This window comes from Phascolarctos cinereus, unplaced genomic scaffold (genome assembly GCF_003287225.1).
Source record: "Phascolarctos cinereus isolate Bilbo 61053 unplaced genomic scaffold, phaCin_HiC Scaffold_7;HRSCAF=346, whole genome shotgun sequence".
Taxonomy (NCBI): domain Eukaryota; kingdom Metazoa; phylum Chordata; class Mammalia; order Diprotodontia; family Phascolarctidae; genus Phascolarctos; species Phascolarctos cinereus.
The window spans coordinates 147,471,073-147,498,892 of record NW_027556180.1 but is presented as its reverse complement, the minus strand read 5'-3'; the positions used below and the strand labels follow the sequence as shown (position 1 = coordinate 147,498,892).

At 36.0% G+C, this 27,820-nt stretch overlaps 1 protein-coding gene across 1 annotated transcript in view; it reads right to left on the bottom strand.

Moving 5' to 3' along the window:
• Nucleotides 1-6,044: 6,044 nt before the first annotated feature.
• The window catches only part of DNAJC3 (DnaJ heat shock protein family (Hsp40) member C3), an 88,200-nt gene continuing 66,424 nt past the window's right edge, over nt 6,045-27,820 (bottom strand). Inside the window, exons 6-12 of the mRNA XM_020965803.2 lie at nt 26,577-26,758; nt 25,915-26,034; nt 24,202-24,307; nt 23,994-24,114; nt 15,367-15,499; nt 13,955-14,103; nt 6,045-9,815 (exon numbers count right to left, since the gene is read on the bottom strand). Coding sequence (XP_020821462.1) covers nt 9,658-9,815; nt 13,955-14,103; nt 15,367-15,499; nt 23,994-24,114; nt 24,202-24,307; nt 25,915-26,034; nt 26,577-26,758 — 969 coding nt within the window. The 3' untranslated portion in view covers nt 6,045-9,657. The remainder of the gene's footprint in view (nt 9,816-13,954; nt 14,104-15,366; nt 15,500-23,993; nt 24,115-24,201; nt 24,308-25,914; nt 26,035-26,576; nt 26,759-27,820) is intronic.

Sequence of the window (27,820 nt, the reverse complement as noted above, 5' to 3'; positions counted from 1 at the left end):
GGGAAATCCAGAAAAAGTGAGTCATTTATCCAGCCAAGCTAGACATAAGCAAACAGGGAGGTCTTCTGATATTGGGGACAGGGTCAGGGCAGGAACACACCATAGGCCTGATGGCACTCCAGTGGCCAGGAAGAGGACGTGCACTATGGCAAGAGGTCCAAACTAAAACACTATGACGTGTGAACTAGCAGCTTTGTCACCTAATAGGCAGAGAGAGCTCACAGATTCAGGTGGAGTGAGAAGGGGAGCTGTGCAAAGGGGTAGCGTTCCTGGTAGGGAGGCCCTGGGCAATGTACTGAGTAAGGTCAAAAGTCAACAAGAGCAGCTTGACTCAAACCCCAAACTCAGAGCAGGGTCTTTAGTAAAAGGATAACCAAGGCAGGAATCCTCGACCAAAGAGGAGCCATCAATTCTGCCACTTTGAACCCACAGAGCTTTCCAGCTGGCTGATATGGGTGGAGTCCAACAACAGTCTACTCTTGCACAGACTCAAAACCAGGTCAGGAACTTGTGGAGTTCCGAGGGGAGTGAGTGGGCAGAGGGAGATGTTTTCAGTAAACAGACTTCATCCTGGATAAGACCACTTAGGAAGCATTGAAAGCTTTCTCCAGTCTGTTCCTAAGATACTGAAATAGCATCTCAGTACCTCAAGAAAGTAGCAACAGAACCAGCCCAGACCTTTCTCCAGAAGTGTAACAGAGCTCAGCACTAATCAAGTCCAAAGTCAGGAAGTTGGAAGAATGAACAAAACACCCCACCACCCTCAAAATGAGTTATTATGGTAGCAGGGATGCTCAAGATACAAATGCTAAAGAGAATGAGTCCAAAACATCTACAAGCAATGCCTCAGGGGGAAAAAATATCAGTATAAACAGCTAAAATTTCATATGAGATGAAGCAAGAGTTTAAAAATGTTTTTATAAATGAAATGAGAGTACTTTAAGAAAAAAATGGAAAAGAAATGAGAGCTATGGTAGAAAGAACTGAAAAGCGAATTAACAGCCTGGCACAAAAGGTTCAAAATCTTGTCCAAGCAACAAACTCCCTAAAAATTAGAATGGATTAAAAAGAAGCCAAAGATTCCACAAAGCAACAAGAAATAGTAAGTCAAAAGGCTGAGAAAAAAAAAATAGGAGAAAATGCGAGGTATCTCATAGCAAAAAACAATTGACCTGGAAAACATATTGAGAAAAAAATTTAAGATTCATTAAACTACCTGAGACATCCCTATTTCAATAACTTACCCAGCAAATCTGAGTATAATGCTACAAGAAAAATTTGATTTTTTACTAAAATAGAGGACTTCCAAGCATTCCTAATGAAAAAACCAGAGCAGCAGAAAAACATATAAAGGTAAACAGAAATGAACAATAGTAAAAGATTAAATAAGGTTAAACTACCTACATTCAAATATGGGGAAATGATAAATGTGTCCCCACTCAACCACACCATCATGAGGACCTCAGAAGGAGTCCAATTAGACAAGGTCTAGGGTGTCTGTTATGTCTACATCTTAGGGGAAAGAGGAATGGTGGAGGGAACGGAGGTAAAATTATCTTACATAAACATGGTGTACAAACAGACATCTATATGGAAACGGCTAACACTTGAACCTCAGTCTCATCTGAACTGGTCAAAAGAAAGAATACACATATGCACATAGTTGGGTACAAAAATACATTTCACTCAATAGGGAAACCAGGAAAGGGAAGGGGAGAGGGGAAATTAGAAGGTGGATTAAGAAAGATATTCTAAGCAAAACAAACTCTTAAGAATGTACAAAAATATCTATAGCTCTTTTTAAGATGGCAAAGAATGGGGGAACCTGAGTGCCCATAAATTAGGAAATGGATAAACAATTCAACTAAGATAACAGAGGACTAATTAGGAAATATACTACCTACCTTCAAACAGAAGTGAAGGGAAGGACTCAGAATGCAGAATGTGACAAATATTGGGTAGTTTTTTTAAACTTGACTATAGGGAAATTTGTTTTGATTGACTATGTAATAGGATTTTTCTTTTTTAAGGGCTGGGGTAAAACAGTAAGAAAGCAGATCTTGGATGACTAAGAAAAAAAAATTTTTTTTTAAATACATTATCATTTAAAGTGAGATTATTGGACAATTTGGGGCTAGAAGATTCACAGATTATATAAGGTATTTGATTTGTGATTAGATCAGAAATACTGCCTATCAAAACTGGTTAACTTTTTATTTGCTACATACAACAAACTCAACAATATGTTCTTCACTTTAGAGAGGAAGAAACTGAGGTCCAGAAAAGCCTACTACTAAGTTATGGATCCTGGGCCAAGACCAGTTATTTTTACACCAGAGTCCAGTGATCCTTCCAAATACTCCAGGCCACCTCCCATGATACATTATAGCTAAATCTCTGCTAAAGCTTGAAAGAAAAAGACTAAATGTGAATTCATATTTGTTCAGTAGTAAAACGCTACTACTTTTTACTGGGAAGTCCTCAGCATAAGCCTAGAAGAACCAACAGATTTATTGAAAATCTTACTAAGGAAAGGAAAAGGAAGGATAGGGCCTTTGAGTCTAAATGACCTCCAGGAAACACCATGACTCAAAGTCAAAAGGAGACATTTTAAGACAGGCAACCCTACATCCAGACTGAAGGGGATGGTAGGGGCTGCTAGGAATGACAGGCCCTGCTAACTGCTGTAGTAATTGTCAAGCTTTAAGACAGTTCCTCCTGTATTTCTGCTATAATACAACTCATGCTTTCTTTAGCCAATTTATTAAAATATTTTATTCTTAACCTTATTTTGCTAGTATCTTTACCTTACCTCTCCCTGAGAAATCCTAAAGCCCACAATCCTAAAGCAAGAGAACATTAAGAGTTACAGAAAATCAAGACTCAATTTGGATGAAACATCTGGTTCTGAAAGGCACATGATTTGGACATTAAAGAACTAGTTTCCACCAGATTAATAGTAAACGATCACAACATCAGAGAACTGTATGTGATCAAAAGAAGACATAGTCAACATATGACTAAATAAACCATTTTAACTATAAAGGTCTTATACCAGGACTCAAATACTCCCTATTGGGGCCCTACCTTGATTAAAACGTAATTAAGAAATATTTAACAAAATAAAACTACAATAGAACATAATGTCAATATGTAGTTTTCTAAGTCAATATGTAACCCACAGGGATCTTTAAGGTACAGTTTAGTGGCTCTGGTTCTATTTAACACCAGTCTAACATGACACGTGGAGTGAACTGTCAATAGCTGACTCTGAAGAGAAGAAAAAGTTGAATGTCTTAAATATTTAAACAAACTGAACCAAGTATTTTAAGAAACTGGTTCAATTTTGGAATCAATCCAAAATATACTCTACTTAGAAGTAACTTATAAGGCAAGCAAAAAAAAATTGTAGTAGCAACCCTTTTAGGGAAAAAGGGAAAGGAAAAGCATTTGTTAAGTACCTACTATGTGCCAAGCACTGTATAGATCTGTTGTTTTATAAAAGTTTTTTTTAATAAAACACAGCTACTAAAATATCTAGAAGGTTTCAGAAAAATATTATTTCTTCCTCTTCACATTAAATTGGTAATTGGGGATGACCCATATAAACTGGTATTTAATAAGCAATTTATGTTTTCACAAACTCCAGATATATGGAAAAAATCTGTTAGTAAAGATTGTTTGAACAAGGCCAACGTTTTCTACGAGGACTTTTTCATAATTGTAGAAAACCTAAGAATACATTATTTCAAAGTGGTCTGTAGGTCAATTATATTTACACCATTTTCTAAAAGTTTTATATACCACGATATAAAATATTCACATTATAATAACCCTTTTATATGACTTGACATTCCTCAGCTTTCCATTTGGTAAGTTTGAAATAGCATTTCCCTAGTCATAGGACCTGCCTAGAAGCCCTACCAGAACGTGTCAACTCAGAGAGAGGAATGCAACAAAAAGAACATCCTTTTAATATTTAAAAAACAAAAAACACTTCTTTTGCACATAAAACCACCATTATGGGATTACAAAAACTGGAAATTATTTTTATTGCTTAATGGGCTTTTTTGGTGAATTGTTAACAAAAACACAAAGAATACAAATACAATGCAACTGTGTACATATAAAGTGAGTACACTAATGACATCCCAGGAAGAGGCATATTGTGCAATGTCCAAATCAGAAATGAAGAGTTTGGGAAGTACTTATCAATGGATGATTCCAAAAGAGCCTTTCATACTCAACAGGAATCTCACCCAGTAGGGAAAACATACAATGTTCATTTAAAAGGACCGTTTCCAAGGTTCTCTAATGATTAGAGAAATCCACAAATATTATAGGCACGCACAGGGCAGGAGAAGGGGCGTTGTTCTTCCTGCCACTTTTTCAATTCACATCTCTGCCTCACATAGACCTAATTCACACATGTCAAGACATAACCTTTATGGTATCATTGGTCATTTTTGTGAATGAAGGACAGAACAACAATCAATTTTTGCTTATGTGGTATTGTGAAAAGAGCCCCAGCATTGGAGTCCAATGGCTTGGGTTGGTTCAAATTGCAGCTAAGCAGTTTACTACATGCTTACCCTTGACCTTGGGAAAGTTACAAGTGACTCTTTGGGTCTTGGTTTCCCAAGACCCAAAATGGAGGAATGGATTAGACCATCTCTCAATTCCCTTTCAGTTCTACATCCTTTAATCAGAGAGAAGGGGGCTGTTACTCAAGCCAGGCAAGGTTCCTTCTTCCCCATAAGATATATGACTGGGGTCATTTCTCCAGCAGTGACAGAAGCCCCTTCCGCTTCATTTCCTTGTTCATTAAATTATTTCATATTGGGAATTGATGTGATTAACACTCAAAACAGTAGGAATTCTTACATAATAAATTCAACAAACTCTCTTAAGCACCTGTGTATGGAACAGGGTGGGGAGCACAGAGAATTCTAGTAAAGAAGAAGCAAACAAACATTTGAATCATATTTCTGTTTAACCTATAACTTTCAAATAGTTTTGGCTAATTTTGATTAAGGCAAAACAAAAGAGTTTTCTTTAGTAAAAGTACCTCATGCAAGACTTATGAAATGAAAACATTGCTGATCAACTTTGCATTGGCTAAGTCTGTATAGGGTAGTACTGGGCTATTTACCATCTCTCCCCATTTCAACTCCAGCTAAAAGAGTCCTACTGAAACATCTGCATCATTTTCCCTTTCATGATTTTCCTTCATTTTTTTCTGAGCTGCTCTCACCTTTATGTGATTACTAACATCCTTACTGAATACTCAAAATTTTTATAGTACTTTCCTCACAATAAGCCTATGAGGTTGGTAGTATAGATATCCTTATTTCACTGAGAAAACCAGAGGTCAGAAAAAGCAACTCACCTGCTCATGATAACAGAATTAAGGGTCAAGTCTCTTTACTCCAAAATCTAATACTCTTTTGAATATACTACAATCTCTTCAGTTTAGTTATCCACAAAATGTGAACTGACAATTTACTATGAAGCCTCCTCAGATGTCATGATAACTTGCATTCAATATAAAATCAATGTTGACATTAATATGTAGCACCTTTATGACTTAGACTTCAAGTTTCAACTTTGTTAATTCTTTGAGTCAACTATTCTTTGTAGTATAAAATTTTACCTTTTAGATTTTAATAGAAATATGCTAGTTTAAAGATTATTTCTTTTAAACAACACCATGTAAATGCATTAGATCTTAAAATGTCTACATTGAAGAACCAAATCGTAACCTCCTTGTATGACAGCCTCTTGATTAGGGGCTATTCAAGCAGACTGAATGCTTTTTGAGAGGTTATTTAAACAGTATTTTCCAACTTCTTTTTAGCTTGGGCAGGGGGAAGGAAGGATGATTTGCTTTACAACTTACTTATGGCAAGCTTCCTCTTCTCAACATACCAATCTGGAGTGAACTCAAATATAGGAGAAAAAAAAATCATAGCATCATCTCTTGGGTTCTCATGACCATGACAACTGTTTTTTATAGAAATCATAAAAGGAAAAAAATGCACATATCACCATAAATATCTTTATTAAATGTGAAAATACACTGGCATAAAAATAGTACCCACATTTGTAGACATATCTGAGACCCAGTTCACTGCGTTTCAGGTTCCTTTCCTTTTTTTATATAAAACATTCAAAAATTTTAAGATGCATTAAGTTAGTCATCTCACTCAAATCGCTGAACTATTATAACTTTAGGGCAGGAGTAGTACCTAACTTACATTAAGAAAGATCACCAGTTCTTAACCTCTGCCAATCTTTCTCACTGCAGGCAGAGGTGTTGCAAATGTAGATAAACAAAGGCAATACAATTTTGTTACTCCACAGAGCCACGCAGTGGCTAATTTATCTTAAATCAGACAGCAAGCAAGAGATATCTGCAACAAGACTGAGTTACCCTACCTACTATCATCCTGTTTAAAATGTAGTAAATTTCTTGCCACTAACAAGTAGTGATTAACAGGAATGATCTGATTTACAGTAAAACTGTATTAGTCATTGAAGAATTACAACTGCCTTCCTCCTTCCTCTCTGGATATTGAAAAGGAAACTACAGTCAATCAGTAAGGCTGTACAGACTGATTTTACAACTATTCTTTTGACATACTGGTCAAATCTTTTTGCAAGGCAAACTAAATGGTGTACTATCACAATAAGGCAAAAACTTGGTCAACTGATTCTCTCAGGTGAAAACTGTCACTTCTCACCATGAATAAAATGACACTGTTTTCTATGGATTGTGATTGTAAAAGTGTATCTTTTAATTATCCTCTTTTTTAGGGGTGGGGAAATATTATTTTCTTTCAAGTGATGTGGGCAGTTTTAGATCCCATTGTCAAAGACCAAAATTTTCCCAAATGTTTTCATACTGACACTCAAAAGGCTAGAATAATACTGATCTGAAATAGAAAACTGTCTTTTTTTAAAAGTCAAATTGATAGTTGGCTAGATTTTTTATTATAAAAGTCACTTCAGCAGAGGCTGCTTAAATTGCTTACATTTTCATTTATTCATGGTAAAAAGCACAAACTTCTGTACATACTTTCAGACTTCTCAATGAGTTTTAAACCATCCTTCTTAAGATTGCTTTTGCATCCTGTGCAGATTAATACTTTTTTTGCCATGTGTAACTCCCATTAAACCAGCTTTCTGCAATGGAATAGACCAGTGACATTTTATTTAGGGAGCTCATTAATGAAAAGAGTAATTTCAGAAGAGAACACAATAGAGTTAAGGATAATGTAACCTTACATGTGACTTGCTGCATATTTTTTACTGAAAGAGCTACAAATGCTTTGTGCCTGTGACCAAAAGCAGAATGTCAGCAGAAAGTGCACAAGAGCAGCAGTCACTAACGAAATGAGTTAAAATAAACTTTCACCATTCGAGTTCTTCCCATTGTACAGTGTGGCTTCCTATCTTAAGGCAGACAAACTGTTGTATGATCCCTTAATATGCGGATGTTCCTGTACCACTGTTGCAAACATTATAGTCTTTCCAAACAGGAAGAACTTCCCTGCATTCACTGAGAAAGGGTTAAGAGCTTCAGTCTTCCTGCTTTCTTCCTTAAGTAGCAGAATGCAATCCCAGTGTAGACATCTCACTTCCTCTTTAATGGAATTGGCACAGTGCAATCTATAGCTTATCTCTTCGTGGATGCGCTAAAGCTGTCGAGTTTTTCTAATCTATAATTATGGTGCTTCTGAACATAACTGCCCACCTCCCATGGGCGAATGACTGACTTCAGGATTTGGAATCATGGTTGTTCTGAGAGGTGAAAACTCAGGCATGCAGTCTGAAGTCAGATGCTACATCAATAACCAATACCCTGAAGAACACGAATTCCCAATGCAACACTATCCACGACCATCACAAACACTCTCAGATCTGGCAGGTATTCTTTAAATGTTAGGCTCTGGCACTTAATATATTTTGATCTGCGGTTTTGAAGATCCCTACTACTGCAGGGCTACCAGCTGTGTTGTAGTCTTCTTGGTGTGATGCCAAGGAAAATTTGTGATAAAAGACCAGATTCGAAAATAATTTCTTTAGATAACAGAATTAGTTCCAGTTGTACAAATGCTTAAGATTTTTTCAAAGAGTTAAACGATACAGCTTGCATTGTACATTTGCATATTGTAGTAGATTGAGCTTCAAGACATTATAAAACAAATAACTGCAAATCAATGAAAACTTTTCAATGCTTTACATTTATGGAGAGACAATTAGACATCATGGTAATTGACTAAATTTTCTACAAAGTTAAAGGAACAAATGACCTATCAGGAGATAAATATCATTGTTATAGAGAAATGATGGTGGAAACTTGGGTTGAGTTCAGCCAAGTTGAGGCACCTTCTTCTAGGGGGAAAAAAAAGATTGTGGAAGACTATAAAATCCCAGGAGCTTGAAATCAGACTAGTACCTTTAGTAAAGGTGACTATCTGATTTTGAAATGTTCCAGGAAACTAATAGTCCTATAAATCCAGAATTAAGCAAAACAGGATCCTCGGAACCACTGGTGGTCCACGTGTTCGGGTCTGGCTCCAAGGGAGGGGAAAATCACTCTCACAGAGCCACTACAATAAAGAATGCTGAAATACTGCATTCAAAGGCCTATATATCCTGGAAAAGCAACTTTAAGTTTCAAAACCAAATCTTGGTCATGAAAATTTTGTAAGAGAGGTTAAGAACTCATTACTAAACAATATTTCTCTCTACTTGTATAGAAGCAATAGTGTTTAAAAATTTTTCAACATTTGAAAATAACTTTTTAGAGAAACAAAGTGTCTCTTTTTAGTCATAAATAAAAATTCTCCCAGGTCATCAGGACATCCAATTCCACTTATGCAGTTCTGAAGAAATCTCATTCAGCTACCAAAAAAAAAAAAAAAAAGAATAAAATGTGCTTTCTAACCCCAATCAAGAGTCCAAACCCAGCTGTCATTTGGTAGCAAGTTTTCTAAATGAGGAATTCTCACTTCTTTACTTGTAACCATACAGAAGAAATATCATTAAATTGAATACAGTATTAAGGAAGTTCAAATATTAACAAATAAACATTTGAAAGTATTAGAAATCAATAACTGTTCTGTTTGTTCAAAATCCCAGTCTAGCAGTCTACGCTTCAGAAAACCAAGTTACCTCAAAACAATACAGTTTAGAATTTGGTCTCATCATTAATCTTTTACTTTTAGAATACTGAAACATGCCCAGTCTTCTGAGAACAGCTTCTTTTTTGGCTTATGTATGCTTACAGATGCACCATATGTAGGTACTGACACACCACACAAGGATTGGACAGGAGGAAGGATTTGCATTTGCTCCAATGCAGAAAAGTATAAAAAATACATTAGTGCTTATACAAGAGAGTCTGCCCCAGACTTGGTTGCTTCACACGGGCACTGAACCATGTACCATCACTCATCATCGCACCCCCAGCCAACAAGAGAGTTTAAAATGGACAGGAAAAGATTCTTCCTATTAAAACAATTCTTTGGTTATGGACAACAGAAAAATTTGAAATATTTCATTAGGGTCCTGGAACTGGAATAAGATTTGTTTTCTAATTTTAAAAAAGTTAAGAGGAGAAGGAATAGTAGCAGAAAAACATTGTTGGTTTTAATTAAAGTGGAATTTAAATCGAAATGGTCCTCCTGAGCTGAAGGGGTTAAAGCCTTGCCATGAATTCCAGCTTCTATGGAAACTGTTGCCACCACCTCCCTGTTGGCTTTCTGCATCTAAGGGATCTTCTCCTTCATCAAACTTTTTCCTCATTTCTAAAAAAGAAAAAAAAAAACAACAGATTGAGGCACAGGTGTTAAATTCTATCTGATTAAAGGTGAGGAAAACCACTTTTAAATGGTATAAGCAATTGTGCCTGGCATTTACATTGTGTATTTCACACATTACGAATAATAGCTTTGCATGAGAAATGTACATCACAGCTTTCATTTCGGCTCACAAAAGGAAAGATTAAAAATAGTACTTTAGTATTCATTAAAGTATCCTTTATATTTATTCTATCTTAAAAATACTAATAACCTACTTTCCTTTGACATTTTAATTAGTTCTCTGAGATAAAAAAACTAACAGAAATGATCCTACAGGGAAGCAAAAACAAAACTACCAAAGGCAGAATTTCAAATGCAACAGTTTTTCTAATCCATCCTATTATCTGAGTGATTCTGCACTAATGCATACATTTACAATGTAGTCACAAATTAAAAGTAGACTGTCCAGCAAGAAAAATTATAGCACTTAAGAGGCATAAGTAAGAACTGATACCTATAATTTCCCAGAAAAGTAACAGCACCCCACACTCTTTATGCTGGAGCAATGTCTGGAGAACACAAACACAAGCAATGTTTTATTTTATGCTTGTATTTGAATTATCACACATAAAATCATTCAAGGTGCATTTTAATTTGCTTATTTACATATTCTTACATTCATACCTAGTATTTCATAATTTCTAAACAGAAAACACTTGATGGTACATTTGTATATTATACTTAAGTCCCTCAGTATTAAGGAATGCATTTCTGGGCCCTCTTGTCTCCCAATTCCTCAGCAACCTCATCAACTCTCGTAGATTTAAATATCATCTCCATGCAGATCTATCTACCCAGCCCTGGTGTTTCTTCCAAGCTTTAATCACAGATTGCCTAACAGCTATTTCAAACTGGATGTCTCAGAGACATTTTCAACTCTACACATCCAAAAGCAGACTATCCTTTCCCCCTAAATTGCCCCCTCTTCCAAACTTCCCTTTCTCTGTTGAAGATACCACTTCTTTCCAGTCTCCCAAGTTAATAACCTTGGAATTATCCTCAACTCAGTCTCCTACAACAATCCATATCAGTTGTCAAATCTTGCCATTTCTACCCCCATAACATCTGTTACTTATGACCTCTTTTCTCCCCACCCACATAGCTACTATCTTACTTCAAGCTCTCACCACCTCTTTACTAAATCATTGCAACAGACTCCTAATTAAGTGTCCCTGCTTTAAGTTTCTCACCACTTCTATCTATCCTATACTACTGCCAAGCTCATTTTCCTTAAGCACACATCTGACCATGTCACCCCCTCTACTCAACCAACTCCAGAGGCTTCTGGTTGCCTCTATGATAAAACATCGACTCTTCTTTTTAGCTTTTAAAGACCTACACAACCTGGCTCCAAACTATCTCACTAGCCAAACTTGGCAGGTGATCTTGCCAAACTGGCCTTTTGTTGTGTTTTCTTTATACATGACTCTCCCCATAGCTTGTCTGCTGGTATGTACTCCCTCCTTCCCTAAGCTTCACACAAAGATGCCTGAAAGGCTGATGGATCTGTCTGAGGGCTAGCGCGGATCAATACCAGGTGCACCAGGCACAGCAGCACAGTGCTTGTAGAAACAGCATGCCTACTCATTTCTCAAATATAGAGAGAATTGCGTCAAATTTATAAGAACTCATGCCATTCCCCAACTGATAAATAGTCAAAGGATATAACAGGCAGTTTTCAGATGAAGAAATTAAAGCTATCTATAGTCATATGAAAAACAATCTAAATCACTATTGATTAGAGAAATGCAAATTAAAGCAACTCTGAGGTAACACCTCACACCTATCAGAATGGCTAAGATGACAGAAAAGGAAAATGATAAATGTTGGAGAAGATGTGGGAAAATTGGAACACTAATGCATTGCTGGTGGAGTTGTGAACTGATCCAACCATTCTGGAGAACAATTTGGAAGTATGCCCAAAGGGCAATCAAACTGTGTAACTTTGATCCAGCAATACTTCTAGGTCTGTATCCCAAAGAAATTATAAAAAAAGGAAAAGGACCCACCATGTACAAAAATATTTCTAGCAGCTCTTTTTGTGGTGGCAAAGAACTAGAAATTGAGGAGATGCCCATCAATTGGGGAATGACTGAACAAGTTGTGGTATATGAATGTAATGCAATACTACTATGCTATAAGAAATGATGAGCAGGCAGATTTCAGAAAAACCTGGACTTACATGAACTGATGCTGAAGTGAGCAGAACCAGCAGAACACCGTACACAGTAACAGCAACACTGTGCGATGATCAACTATGATAGACTTAGCTCTTCTCAGCAATACAATGATCTAAGACAATTTCAAAAGACTCATGATGGAAAATGCTATCCACATCCAGAGAAAGAACTATGGAGTCTGAATGTAGATAGAAGCATACTATTTTCAGTTTTCTTTGTTTTTTCTTTCTCATGGTTTTTCCCTTTTGTTCTGATTCTTCTTTCACAACATGACTAACGAGGAAATATGTTTAACATGACTGTACATGTATAACCTATATCAGACTGCTTTTGTCTTGGGGAGGGGAGGGAGGGAGGAAAAATTTGGAACTCAAAATCTTATAAAAATGATGGTCAAAAATTATCTTTATAAGTATTTAGAACAAAATAAAATACTATTAAGTGTAAAAAAAGAAAAGAAAAAAAAAGACATAGCATGCATGGACTCAAGGCCAGATCAGCTGTGTAACCATCTACAGATCACTTAACCTGTCTGCATTTCAGTTTCTTCATCAGTAAAAGCACATGCCTCACAGGGCGGTGTGAAGTTCAAATGCGATTGTGTTCATAAAGAGCAGAGCACCTCCTCACAAAGTCTAAAGCTTGGTGGGCATGTGCTGGGCAGAGTCTCAGGGATCTGTCTGGAGTCACACAGACAGTAAGTGTCAGAGGTAGGATTTGAACTCAGGTTTTATATTCAAGTTCAAGTTCAGACCTCTAGCTACCACATGTTGCCTTTAGAAAGCTCTAATTCTTAGGTTATTTTTTAAAATGATATGTTGCTTATTTACTTTTTGGATTTTCTAAATGATTAAGAATCTTGGGCATTAGAAATCTCACCACTTTTCTGTCATTTGAAATTTCCTTCCGGATCTCTTAATAGATTTCATATATTAATCACAAGGAAATCCAACTTTAAGCCTTAAAGTTGACATGCTGAAGGTAAGAAGAGCAGACACAGTAAGGAGAGAGACCCTATATAGATGGGAAGTTCTGGTTACTGAACTATGTATATTTTATTTGTCCCACCACTCTGCCTGGATCCTTTTTAGATTTATTTCTAAAGCCTAGTGTTGGTTTCTCTTGATGGTTCTACCATTCTCCTAGTTACCCAGGTAAAGTCACATACAACTCTTTCCTGTCTCACCACCATACAATCTTCTCCCATATACCCCATCTTTTCCAAGCCCACTGAAACCACCACATGTCTTCTTGTCTAAACAATCATAATATCCTTCAAACTGGTATTCCTACTTCTAGCCTCTCCCCTCCCTAGTCTATATTTCAGACCACTGCTCAAGTTATCTTGTTCCACTCTGGTCATGTCGCTTCAGTATTCAAAAACCTTCCTTGGCTTCCCACAGCCTACCAATTAAGTATAAACTCCTCATTTTAGCATTCAAGGGTCTCCATAATCTGGCTCCAACCTCTCCTGCCTTAATATTTTTCCCCTTCATATATTCTACATTTGAGCCCAAAAGGACTTCTATCTCCCTTTTTTTGGCCTGTCCTCTCCTATCTTCACCCATTAGCTCTATGTCTAACATGACTGCCTCTATCTATCTATCTATCTATCTATCTATCTATCTATCTCAGCCAGATTTGCCTAACCAGACTTTGCCTTCTACACTCCCAAACTTGCTGAAAGGGACATCTTCTCCCTCAAAAACTTCTCAACATACTTTGCCTGAACTCCTCCTGTGCCCTCCCTTGTATCACAGTTGTGTCCCTGTATGTGTCTTTCTCTTTTAAACTTCAAACTCCTGGACAGCAGAATCTATGTCAAAGCTATTTTTATATTCCCAGTACTTATCACAGTGCTTTGCACAAAGTAAGCATTTAATAAATGTTCATTGAATTAAATACCTGGATCTGAAAGTACTTCTTTAGCAGCTGCTATGTCGATAAATTTTTTTTCTGCTTTTTTCTTTTCTTCTTCATTCTGAAAATTATCTGGGTGCCACTGCAGTGCTAGCTTTCTGTATGCTTTGATGATTTCTTGTTTTTTAGCATTTCTGGGGGGTTAAAATGTAGCAATTATATATTAATAGAAGATACTTACAACATTCTACCACAATGAACTGGAATACAGTCATCAAACACCAAAATAAAAGAAAGCCACATGGATTTCCAATTGTTTTAAGGAGGCAAGTTTTTATTCTGAAGCACACAGTGATGTGATACAGTGCTAACTTATGATAGAGAAGGGTACCTCAGAGAGTTACTTCAATAAGATTAAAACATTAACTGGTTAAAAACAGAAGGAATAATTCCTCATGATAGTTACTTTTCTATGGTAACCATATGGTAACTGCAAACCATAGTACAGACAAGCCCCAGTGTGATAAGTTGTTCCACCAACAAAGATGGCACTTCATCTCTGACTTACTGGCATTAAGTACTATGGTGGTTACCTGAAAGTGACTTGCTGAGAGTCACATAAGGGTAAGAGGCAGGATTTGAAATCCAGGTCTTCGACTCCAACCCCAACACTCTATCCACTATGCCATGCTGCCTCTAGAAAGTACTATATAATTATGAGTTGCTTTTATGCTTTTTAAAATGACACATCCCGATTTTAAAACCTTCTGGATTTTCTGACTAATACTCTTGGGCTTTGAAAATCTCCTATATCTTCTCATTTAAACTTCTAGAGTTCTCTACATTTTAATAAAAGTAAAACTGGAAAGGACCTCAGAGGCCTTCTAGCCCAATTCTCACATTTTACAGAAGTGGAACGGGCCCAGGCAAGAATTTTATACTCATGGATTAGCTATATATCAGTAGCATGAGAGTCAAAGTTTCAATCTTTAAGTTGATAAGCTAAAGATAAGAATACAAATGTATGTTCAAGAGGAATTCTGCATAGGATTACAAAATGAATTAATAATTTCTAGCTAGTTACCAGAAATCAAATGCAATAGTCATCAATTTAATTATGAAGGGTGAGAGTGGTGGGTTTTTTAACTCTCTTTTGTTTTACAATTGAAATTTAAAACTTTTTAAGCATGAGTTTAATTTCCCTGTTTCATTGCCAACAACTAATTCTCCATTCTTATTGTGCATGTGGTTTTTTATAATTATTAAATTAATATTTCTGCAAATAATTCTAAAAAGTTTTATGGATGTTAAAGGCCTTATCTATGTGTTCTATGTGGCTAAAATTACATAATTAAAGAGAATAATGGGGGAAAGAGGCCAAAAAAGGAACTTACTGCTATTTTTATCAGATATGTTTTAAAGCCAATGTAAATTCTAAATACATATGAACAATTCACCTTTTTACTCCCAAGATTTTGTAATAATCTCTTTTCTGGGACTGTTTCAAGAGTCTCTGAGCTTTCTCTAGTCCTTCTCGAATCTGTTGATCATTTTCATTGTGTTCCTGTGCAGTTTCATAATCCTGAATAGCTGTCAAAATGTTTGAAATAATGCTGTTAAGAGCAATTATTATACATTTTAACTTTTTATTAAATCATTAGCTTTATATTGAGGATTAAAAAATATTTCCAACCCCCTCAATTTTTTGTCACTATGAAATAGTTTAACAATTCTTTATTTACTATTATATTATCACTTCCACAAAGTGAACTCCACTATTTCCTTGTTTACCTTTTCCCACATCTTCCTTATCCCCAATGCCCACTAAAAAAAGCTCCCAATAGAAAGTATTATTTAAATAACATTACTTTATCATAAGGCAATCTTACAGTTTATCACATGGGAGTTAAGTGTTTATAAAGAATTTGTTGGGAAAGGTAAAAATGACAGATCTCTTGATCATGTGCAAGGTAGAATCCATGAGGATCAGTTTGAAAGGAGGAGGAGTATAAAGTGAAGAGCCACCAAAGTCAGGCTCAAGTGTAGTGATGAAGCATGATCAAATTTCTATCACTCTGAAAACCGTATTTATCTTAGCAACAACTAACCTTGAAGGGTTTGGAAAACAACTTTAATAGGTGTCTTCAAAAGGACTAATACACATGTAGGAACTTTCAAACAGAGTAAAGGAGCCCAAACTAAATTGTACAATTACACAGAGGTTGCTAATGGGCACTTTGTTTTAGTAATTAAACTATGGTTGGGATTAAACTAGCTTTGCCATATGGTCATATTAAGCTTTATAAATGCTGAGTATCCTCACTGGAAGACTGGCTGCTTCGGGCAGCTGAGGCCAGCTGTTAGTTCTCCCTCCTTAAATTACCTTGTATTTATTTATCTGTGCATTCACTGTATGTAGTAGATTCTAAGTTTCTTGAGGGCAGGAACTATTTCCTCTTTACAACCTCTAGTAGTTGGAACAGTGCCTTACACAACTGTCGATTTTTCCAGACAGGTGGTATACCATATAAATGAGGCCCGAAGTTATTCTATTCAATGTCTGTGAACTGACTCCAACCAATGCAAGATGGATTGAATGACAAGATGACTTAAACTAAGTAACTAGCATATCAATCAACCATTAATTGAACAGTCCCTACCTTTAAGCTTACATTTTATCAAAAAAGGCAAATTCATCAAGTATGAATGAAAGAAAAGGCAATATTAAGCACTTACTAAACCAGATACTTCAAAAGGAAGACAGCCCCTGCCCTCAAAAAACTTACATTCTAGTGAGTATGACAACAAATAGGAAGGAGTAGTGGTCAGGGAAGGAATGTCAAAATGGTGGGGTTAATTTGATTATAGTTCTCAGAGCTAGAGTTGGAAAGAGGGAGAGATATACAAAATAAGCAACAAACATCTGTTAAGGCTTCCTGTGTGCCAGGCATGATGGAAGCCCTAGATATACAAGAAAGGCAAAAATAGTCCCTGCCCTCAAGGAGTTCAGGATCTAATGGGAGAACCAGTATATGGGGATATATGGGGAAAACTGGAGGTAATCTTTGAAACAAAGCACAAATATTACAGGGGATCAAGAAAGGCCATTTGCCACTAAATGAAAAATAAGTTCAGGGAAATGGGACAGGATGGGGTAAGAGGTAGGAAGAATGGCTCCAAGCAGAAGATGGTGTCTCAGCTGAATTCTGAAAGAAACAAGGAGTTCATAGAGGTAAAGGTACAGGAGGGAGTGCATTCCAATCATGAGTGACAGTTGGTGCCACTGAACTAACCCAATTCTGTGGCATTGCACAGAATGGGAGTTGAAGTGACAAGTGTAAAGAAGAGCAAAAAGGCCAGGGTAGCTGGATTATAGAGTAGGGAAGAGTAAAAACATAGAGCAAAGTTGGAAAGACAGGTTGGAGTCACATTGTAAATAGGCTGTAAAAGCCAGAGGACTTTACACAATAAGCTTTCAAAAAAAAATTGTTAAATATGAATGATGCAACAAGTAGACTAATTCAAACCAAACATAATTAAAAAAAAGGAACAATTCAACATCCATTTTAATGATGAGTCAATGTCATCTTTTTCATAGTGGTGAGGCAGTGGGAGGGAAGTTACAGTTACTTGACTCATTATTGGTCTAGCCTTGACATTTCATTGGTATAGGGAATTCCTAGTAGAAGAAACTTTCCACTAAAGAAATTCTTTCACCATTGCAGATCAGCAAATGTTCCACAATTTCTAGTCTTAGAAAGTCATTTTGGAGCAATGAGAGATGAAACAATTTGGCCAGGGTTGATGTAATGCACCCAATGTGTCAGTGGTAGGACTTGAACCTTGGTCTTCCTGCCTCTAAGACCAGCTCTCTCATTTACTCCTAAGGATATTTGACATTTATGAAGGGTTAATTAATATGACCATATGGTAAAGTTAGTTTAATCCCAACCATAGTTAAACTACTAAAACAAGGTGTATGTCAGTGACATTAAAAGGATTACATCTGGTGACCAAATCTCACAATTTAACAATGTGAAATTCTGAAGGAGTTTTATGTTTAGTTTTAGTATATGTGTTACTTAAATCCTATATCTAAAAAACTTGAAAATTATTCAGATTGCACCTACCTCTAAAAGTCTTCAGAATTATGTAATTGGCATAATTACACATTACTAATAAGAGTTTCAAATGCAAATGTTTTTACAAGAAAACGTTTACATACAAAAGAATGAAGGCCTAAAATTACACTTGTGCTAATGAGGCAAAAAGTAATATTAGAAAGGATATACAAATTATAAGTGAATTTTCTGTTTTAATTAAAACTGTGCTCATATTTTATTCACACAGGGATATTTTACATATCTTCCTTTGTACATTTTAAGACTTTTCCCATAAATCTAAAATTCTAAACAGTGATGTTTGTTTGGCTGCTTTGGGCAGCTGAGGCCAGCTGATAGTATCTCTCTTCAAATGACCTTGTATTTATTTATCTGTCTTACTGTACACAACAGATTGTCTAAGTTTCTTGACAGCAGGCACTATTTCCTCTCTATAACCTCTAGTACCTAGAACAATACCTTATTCATATTAGATTCTTGGTAATTATTTGCTGAATTGAATTTTTGCAATGTAAAAATCAAATATTTGGCAAAACAGTGCATTTCTAAGAAGGAAAACTAAATATTGTCATAGTAACAAAATGCTTAAACTAAAATTGATATTCTTTAAGAGACATGCTTTGCATTTTACAAATAAGGAGCAATTTTGTTCCTTTTCTGCATTATAATCTGTAGTCTCATTATAGAGCTAAGATTTCTAGATTATCTTAAGACAAAGTATTTGCATTAGATTGTTCTCAATAGGTGTTACATCTATCTTTTTTTGCTCTTTCTCTGAAAACCAGCAGGAGACACTAGATAAGTTTATTAAACAGGCACTGTATGATGGAATGAAATTCTATTTAAAAGTAAGGTATTAAAAAATAGACGTTGAGACTGCCTCAGATGCCCTGATGACTCAAAAACCTAACAAATAAAAATCCCTATTCTTCTGTTCAGATTCTCTGATAGTCATCAGGCCTATTATAATTTAACACTTAAAGAAAGCATCCTATATTAACAATATTTTTTCTAGTTACTTAAAAAATACTACAAAATGCTTGCTATACAATTATGTCTATAACACATGCTGCTGCATCTATAAACAAACGTGTATTCTTTTGTTTTTGTTTTTTTGCTAGGCAATGGGGTTAAGTGACTTGCCCAGGGTCACATAGCTAGTAAGTGTCAAGTATCTGAGGCCGCACTTGAACTCAGGTCCTCCTGACTCCAGGGCTGGTGCTCTATCTACTGCACCACCTAGCTGCCCCAAATGTGTATTCTTTTATTCAATCTACTGCGTGAAACACTAGCATATTTTTTTGTCTGGACCTCCCAGTCCAGAAGCTCCCTCCCAGTAAGGAAAACTTCCCTCAACCAGCCTAAATCAGCAACTACTCTGCAGATTCAAGTCTTAAAAGAGTTCCCAGGTGCTCTGAGAAGTTAAATATTTTACCCAAGGTCACACAGCTGATATGTGTCAGAAGCAGATTTGAACCCAGATCATTGCCTTCCCCTCTTCACCTGGCTTCCTTCAGGACTGTCCAAACTTCTCCACAAAGCCCTAACAGCCTTCTCACCTTGAAAAATGCCTTTACCCTTACTACCTCCTCATCCTGGAAGATCCTTCCAGACCCCCTCCTCCAACTGGTGAGTTCCTACTGGAACCATTATTTTCATCAGTACTTTTCTTTAAATATGTGGCCAAAAGTAAAAATTCTATTAAGCAACTAAAATGAGATGACAATAGAATAAAGGAATAACAATAGTATTTTTCTTTTAAATATTCAACAACATTTCTTTAAAGATTTAATACCACTTTTTCACAAACTCTGAGTATAAAAGTATAATGGAGCTGGGGTTGGGTGAAACCTAAATTGGCAAAGATGAAAACAAATGAAAAAAGTCAACCCTGGAGGGGCTGTGGGAAAGGCAGCACAGAAGAAAAGTCAAGGCAACAAGCACTCATTAAGTACTGACAGGGGCCAGGCCCAGGAGCCCCCCCCAAGGAACTCACAATCTAATTGGGAGTGGAGGGAGAAAAATTATGAACAAGCACAGGATAAACTGGAGGTAATCTTGGAAGACATTAGTATTATGGGTGATTAGGAAAGCCTATTTAGTTTGCGAGTAACCAAGGAATTTCTGTATTCAAACATGAACAAATGACTACAAATTCAATTCAATAAACATGTACTATTCTAAGTGCCTACCTGTGCAAATCATTGTAGGGGCTGCTACAGATATAAAGATGAAGTTTCTGCCCTTAAGGAACTTATTAAGTGAGACAACCTATGAAAAAAGAGCTGGAGTCAGAAGACCAGGGCTCCAATCCCTCCTCTGATGCTTCCTGTGTCACTCTTGGCAAGCTACTTTGGCCTTCCTCAGCTTCAGTCTTCCTCTCTATAGAATGAGGAGGCACTGAACTAGCTGGCCTCTTTAGGTATCTTCAAACTCCTTATCATCATTCAGGGTTTAAAAGATTTGAAAAGCTAAAATACATTTCATTTTTTCATCCAATTATCCTGCAAGGAAGGGAGGGATGTAGGGATCGGCCCACAGTCACGCATCTAGTAAGTACTGGAAGGGGGATTTGGACGCAGGTTCCTTGGCTTCCCCATCCCATAGTTTTTTGCTTACATCACTTTGTCTTTTATACTCTAGAAGAGGAACAAAAGTATATGAGATGAAGAGCAGAAGCACCGACAAAGTGGTACAAAAGATCATTTTCAGTGGGGATGGAGAGAAGGCAAGGTGAGGGTGACAGGGCTTCAAAAGAAGTTAGACTAGAAAGTTTCCAAGGTCCCTTCCAACACATGGAGAACACAGATTGCACACAGTTTAGTTAAAGCTCTCCCTGCAATGCCCAATACTAGAACCAAGAATAAGAAATCTAATGCCTCCAGGACCTGCCAGTCAGTTGTTCATGCTAAAGCTCCTCTGGATGAAGACCTTTCAAGATTTAAAATACAAAGACATGATTTCAGCAATGCTTATAAATACTATACATGCAATGTGTTCTATTGCCCCACTGTCACCACTAAGGCCCATCTTTTGAGGGAGGCAAAATATAGCCCAACTTTGGGGAAGAAGTGAAAAACAGAAGCAACTCAAAGTATCTGGTTCTAGGGACAGAGTTCCAGGCAGGCCTCGCTTTTATCCCAAAAATTTTCTTCCAGTTTCTTTTTTTTTTTTCTTAAATCTTACTAGGTCATAATATTTGAAAATTACAAATCAGAATTCATTTCTTTGTATAATAATCCACTGTTAAAAATGTAAATACTTCATCATTCACATTAGTTTGAAATAGTTCCATTAAAAGATTTTCATACTGAAACCCAAATTGAGGGAACCTTCATTTGTATACCATATTTCATATTTTACAGAATACTTTCACACACAAAGTTACTTCATTTGGTCCTCTCAGTTTATAAGCTAGGCATTTTTAACCTTAGTTTACAGATACAACTGAAGGAAGTTCACTCAAGCCCAAACTAATGGGGGAGACAACATGTAAACAAATGTGTACAAACAAGCCATATACAGGATAAACAGGAAATAACAGAGGGAGGCACTAAAATTAAGATGTTTGGGAAAGGCATCCTGTAGACAATAGTTCTTAAACTGTGGGTTGCAAAAAAATTTGACAACAAAGGTTTCTAAACACGCAACAACCAAAAATCAAACACATAATGAATCCAAAGTGTTTCTGGCAGCACCTGCCCATGCTGCATCACACAACTTCACTGCAGCCTTGGTTCTGAACACAATGCATGTGCACTTTGCACTGCACATGTCAAGGCTGGTTGTCAGTACCAACCAACAATGTTGCCAAAAGGAGAAAAAGGGTGTCTAGTGGGCCTAGATTTAAATCCTGACTCCATGTCTTACTCCTTGTGGGGTGCGGAGCAAGACATATAACCCTCTGGGCCTCAGCTTCTTCATATGTAAAATGAAGAAATTAACTGGATTAAACAATCTCTAAATTTCCACGCAACTCTAAATCCTATGATTCTATCTTCACAGCGTTCAAGTTTATAGTTTTCCTATAATAACCCGTAAGCTGGATATTGCAAATACCACTATCCTAATTTTCCAAATGAGGAATAAGGCAACAGATGGCAAACTTTCACTCAGGTCATCTGATTCCCCTTCTAGGACTCTTCCCACTATGCCACAACTACTGCTTTAACATTTATCTTGTGATTTAAACCAAGAGGTAACCTGTTAAGAGATAAAGAATCAGGAAAATCCCAACCTCTTAGAATCCCAAGACTAGGGCACAGAACAGTTGCTGGTCTGCATTCAGTGAGAGAGCTTTCTCATCAGAAGGTTCCCTATGCTAAAGAAATTACAGTATGGAACAAAAACATCCTTTAAACCACTCATTAATCCTCCTAATTTACATCCAAATAAGACAGGCAGAATTTCGAAGTTTCAATTACATGTCTTTAGGGGGTCAAAATGAATATTCTGAAACAAAACTCAGTCTATCCTTATAACACATTCTCTGTAGGGTTACTAAATTCACAATTTGACTCAAATCAATTTGCATTTTGTAACCTCATTTCAAACAGCTTCACAAAAGTATAATCTGAACCAAAATGTGGATCATTACTAATAAACAAACTTATTTAAAAGAAATTCTTCAAATTTCATAATTCTACCATCCTAAATTAATACTGAAGTCATTCTATAAATTATACAGGAATAAAACTATAAAAGTTTCACTAAAATGCAAGAGGCAGTTTTATACATAGACTGAAAGATTTAGACTTTTTTTATGTCCTTCTGCAACTTCTCCTAAGCAGAGTTCCAAGAACTACAAGAACTCAAAATGACATCTTAAAACCAACAGCATAAGTAGATGCCACACTTTAAAGCCAAAATAAATAAGTCCAATAGCACGCTTTTGTGTCTAGGACATATATCATGGGGTATTTTTGTAAATTTCAACTTCTTTGATGACTATTCACCCTATGAAAATTTTCCTATACATAGTAAAACAGGCCCTGTTTTCTCCTCTATAAAATGGGGTGATCAGACCAGTCAGGTAGACTCTAAGGGTTCCTCAGCCTCTACACCTATGATCCTGTGATTGAAGATCTCGAACTAGAAGACAGCTTAAGAACTCTCAAGGCCAACCCTTTTATTTTATTGATGAGGAAAATGAGGCCTCAGAAGTTTATGTGACTTATTCAAGTTCATGCTGTTATAGTTATCAAACTGCTAAAATAGTAATTTACTAATAAAGAAAACTGTCAAATTATTGCCTAATAAATAATATTTACCACAAGTATAAAATTCACATTTGATCTCCTTTATGTCTATTTATGTTATTCAGTTATGTCTGACTCTTCATGACTCCATGGACCAGAGTACACCAATACCATCTATGGGGCTTTCTTGGCAAAGACACTGGAGTGGTTTGCCATTTTCTTCTCCAGTGGATTAAGGCAAACAGAGGTTAAGTAACTCGACCAGGGTCACACAGCTAGTAAATGTCTTGGGAACGGATTTGAATTCAGGAAGATGAGTGTGTCTTTCTCCAGGCTCAGTGCTATCTACTGTACCACCTATCTTTGCCTCCATATCTATTTATACCTTGGTCATTTTTAAAAAATTAAAAATGAAATTAAATCTGGCCATACTCTCCCTTTAAAAACTATCTCAGTTGCATTTTCAGACTGATTTCAAATTAAAACTCTTCCATAAGGTCAAGTGAAATATTTTTCTACTACTTCATACTTAAATTGTTCTTAGTGAGATTCAACTGCAGACCTCATTCATAATAAAGTAGGATATCTGTGTTCCAGTAAAGTAGAATAATTATTTCACTACTTGTAATATTTAAATTTATAAAGATTCCTAAGAGCTGTAGGAAAACCTAGTTTTAAGCAAAGTGACATAACAGAAATTTCATATGTACTTATTTGATATATCATGAATATTAGCCCCCTGAAACAATGCTCCAAAAGGTTTACCTTCATCATACATTTCTTCGATTAAATAGGCTTCTGCTCTGTCTTTGAGAGCATTCACATTGGCAGGTTCCAGTTGTAAAACTTCTGAACATGCTTTAATAGCTTCAACAGGTTTTTCATCCTAAAAACAAATAACAAAAAAGGAAGTATGGTTGTTGTTTCACTAGCTGGACAGAAACCTAAGTTTTAAGACAAAATAAATTGTTACCTTGGAGAAGCAATGGCAAATCCTTTCTTTGGAACGAATAGTATAAATAGGTGTATTTGGCTCTGTTTTCATTACAGATTCATATTTGCTAGCTGCATCTACATATCTGTTACAAAGTAAATAGATAATAAGTATTCTGTAATACTGTTTTCTGAACAATTATCAGCACTGGCCACTGTTAACAAAACAGCCACCTGACCAAATTAACATACTTCTCCAAAAGCCAAACTTTCACTTTGTCTTTATTTTTATCTTTTTTTATTTGAAATAATTAGAGTTCAGAAGCTTCTCTAAAGCCATGAAGAATGAACATACCACTACTGACTAAAATGAATTCGGATGTAAGTGTAAAGTGTACCTTTGCTTGCCAAACAACCTACAAAAAAAAAATCACTACTTCACAGAAACACCTTAATAGAATTGTAACAATAGGATTTAACACAGCTTTTAAAATCTGACTTGCACTTGATGACTTCCAGCAAGTTTCACCAGTTTATTACCAGAACTACATTTTTTAACTATTGCAAACTTTCTAATCAGATCAACATATGTTAAGAAAATGCAAGGGAATGGTAAGGAATAAGCATTTATATAGCACCTACTATGTGCCAGGCACGTGGGCTAAGTGGGGCTAATACTAATATTATACTAATTTTAACCTCAAAAGATTAAAATTAGTAGGTACTGTTATTATCCTCATTTTACAGCTGAGGAAACAGAAGCAAATAGAGGATAAGTGACTTGCCCAGAATTACACAGTTAAGTGTTTGGGGTCTCATTTGAAATCAGGTCTTGAACTCTCAGCTCAGCACTCTATCCACTGCGTCACCTGGGTCTAGACAGGGGCAACTAGGTGGCGCAGTGAATAGAGCTCCGGCCTTAGAGTCAAGAGAACCTGAGTTCAAATCTGACCTCAGACACATAACACTTACTAGCTGTGTGATCCTGGGCAAGTCACTTAACCCCAATTGCCCATCAAAAAGCAAAAATAAAATAAAATAAAATGGGTCTAGAGTTTAGTGATTCATAAAAATTCACTGCGAACTTCAGATCAGCTTTTGGAACACACAAAAAGCAAATATCATATGTCATTTAATATCTGGATGCTGACACTTTTCACAGTTAAGAACAATGCAGATGCATCTCACAAGTGAACTTAAATCCCAAGACTGGTTAGCTTTCACAAACGTAGAGCTATTTTGTGAGTCATAAGCTAATAAATTGCTTCTGGATATATCACTTCAAGGAAATCAAACATCTAATACTCTTTTTATCAGAAATGCCAAACTAATGAAAGTTTACTTATACGCCATCTTGGCATCTTACTTCACATGTCCTTTGATTTTTACATTTAAAAGCTGACACATCAGGATAGAAAGTTAACAAACAACACTGATGCTTAAATTTACTGGCAAAATAACTCCACATAATTTTTTTATGGAAACCACACACTCTTAATATAATTACTCAAGTTTTATTTTGTTGTTAATATGTATCAGCTACCTCAATAATGAAATTTTCTTGAAAATTGTAAGAAGATTCATCAAGTTCCAAATATCATCTTTGGGATATACTGTTTGCACAGGCCAAGAAATAATATCCTAACATAATAATTATTATCTACACACCCTCAACTGGATGTTGCATATTATTTTAACAATGGCTTAACAGTGTCCTACCTAGACAGTCTAGAAAAAATAACTTCATTCTTACCTGCCTTCTCTGATAAGCTCCTCTGCTGACTCAATAAGTTTATTAAGCTTCTTTACTTGTTTATAGTGTGCAAAGCATCTTTTATGATCTTGGTCAAGTTTTAAACATTCCCGGACTTCACTGTTCACATATTAAAAATAAAAGGAATACAACATATTTAGATACCTCAAAATGAATTGACAGTTCTTCCATACTCTTTTCAGAAATCAAAGTAAGAGGACTTTGACCATAAAGTGATCACAAAAGCAAATTAGGGAATTCTAGAGCTGTAAAAGGTCTGATGTAGTCCCATCTGCTCATTTTATAGATGAGGAAACAGGCATGGGGGGGGAAGATTTGCCTACTGTCACACTGCTAGTCAGTGGCATAGCTGGGATATGGGACTTATGACTCCTAGGTTAGCTTCTTTCCAATACAGAATGCTGTCTCTCAGCTATTTTTTTTGCACATGCAACAATTACTCACTAAAATGACTGAATATCTCTGTACACAACAATTTAACAGGCATATTTAACTTAGACAAAAATTACGTAATATAATACTATGAAATTATTAAGTGGTCTGAACCTTAACTCGAATAAAGACAATAACTTACATCAAGCAATTGAGTTTTACAGTGTAAATGCTGCTGATACGCCAGTTCAAACAGTAAGAAAACTAACCTGAGTGACAGTTCATGATCTCCCAGATGATAGTATATTGTGCTGATTTTATAAAAGGCCTCAGTATTGTCATTCTTCAATTTGGAAGCAGATTTTAAGTCACTAATAGCTTTCCCTGGCTCCCCTTCCTTTATAAAGCATTCAGCCCGAAGTTCTCGAAGCTCTGCATCCCAAACACAAACCTTAAGAAACAGAAGAACTAGACTTTGAGCGAGAAACACAGCAAAGTTAAATTAAAACATTCATGTCTACATCCCACATATCTTTCAATCATATCACTTATAAATAAGTATTTTCATTTGTGACCTGTTTTTCTCATCAAATTAAAGTACTTATTTTCTAAAACATTTTTGTCCCCTCCTCAAAAAACTCATCTTTCTACATATTTTTATATCTTCTATTAAAATAATTCTTTATTATTATTTCAGTTGTTTTTCAGTCACGTCCAACTCTTCATGATCCCATCTGGGGTTTTCTTGGCATATATCCTGAAGTGGCTTGCCATTTCCTTCTCCAGCTCATTTTACAGAAGAAGAAATTGAGGCAAACAGGGTTAAATGACTTACCCAGGGTTACGAGGCTAATAAATCTCTGAGGCCAGTTTTGAGCACAGGAAGATGTGTCTTCCTGACTCCTGGCCCAACACTCTATATCCATTACTCCACCCTAGTTGCCCAAAATAATTCTTAAGTATCTTAAATTATAAGTGAGAAATACAGTCAATCATTTAAAAATTCTTTTTTGTAGATCAAGGATTGTTGCAGGAGGAAGAGATGTTCAGTTGCTCAAGGAATAAACCCAAATGCCCCTTTATTACTTCCCTAATATGAAATACATTTGAAACTGTCGAGGAAAAAATGTATCTTATGCTATATTAAATAACTGGTTCCTAACAAGAAAAGTATAGTACATAATAGTAGTTTAATACATGTTTGTTGAACTGAAAACCGTTAGGGTAAATTATTTTTAAAACCTAATTTTATATTGGGTGAGGTAGTGTGACATATTACAGTTTTGGGAGTCAGCAAAGCCTGGAGTCAAGTCTGGTCTCTGACACACATTGGTTTCATGATCTTGGGGAAGTCACTTAACTTTTTAGTGCCCCTAGACAATTCTGTAACATTATAAATTGAAAAGCAGATACCAATTTGAATTGTTAGAGGAAGTTTCCTTTACCAATGAAAACTCAAGGATTGGTCCAAAAAATGTTTATATTAAAACTTCAATTCCAATATAAGTCCTAA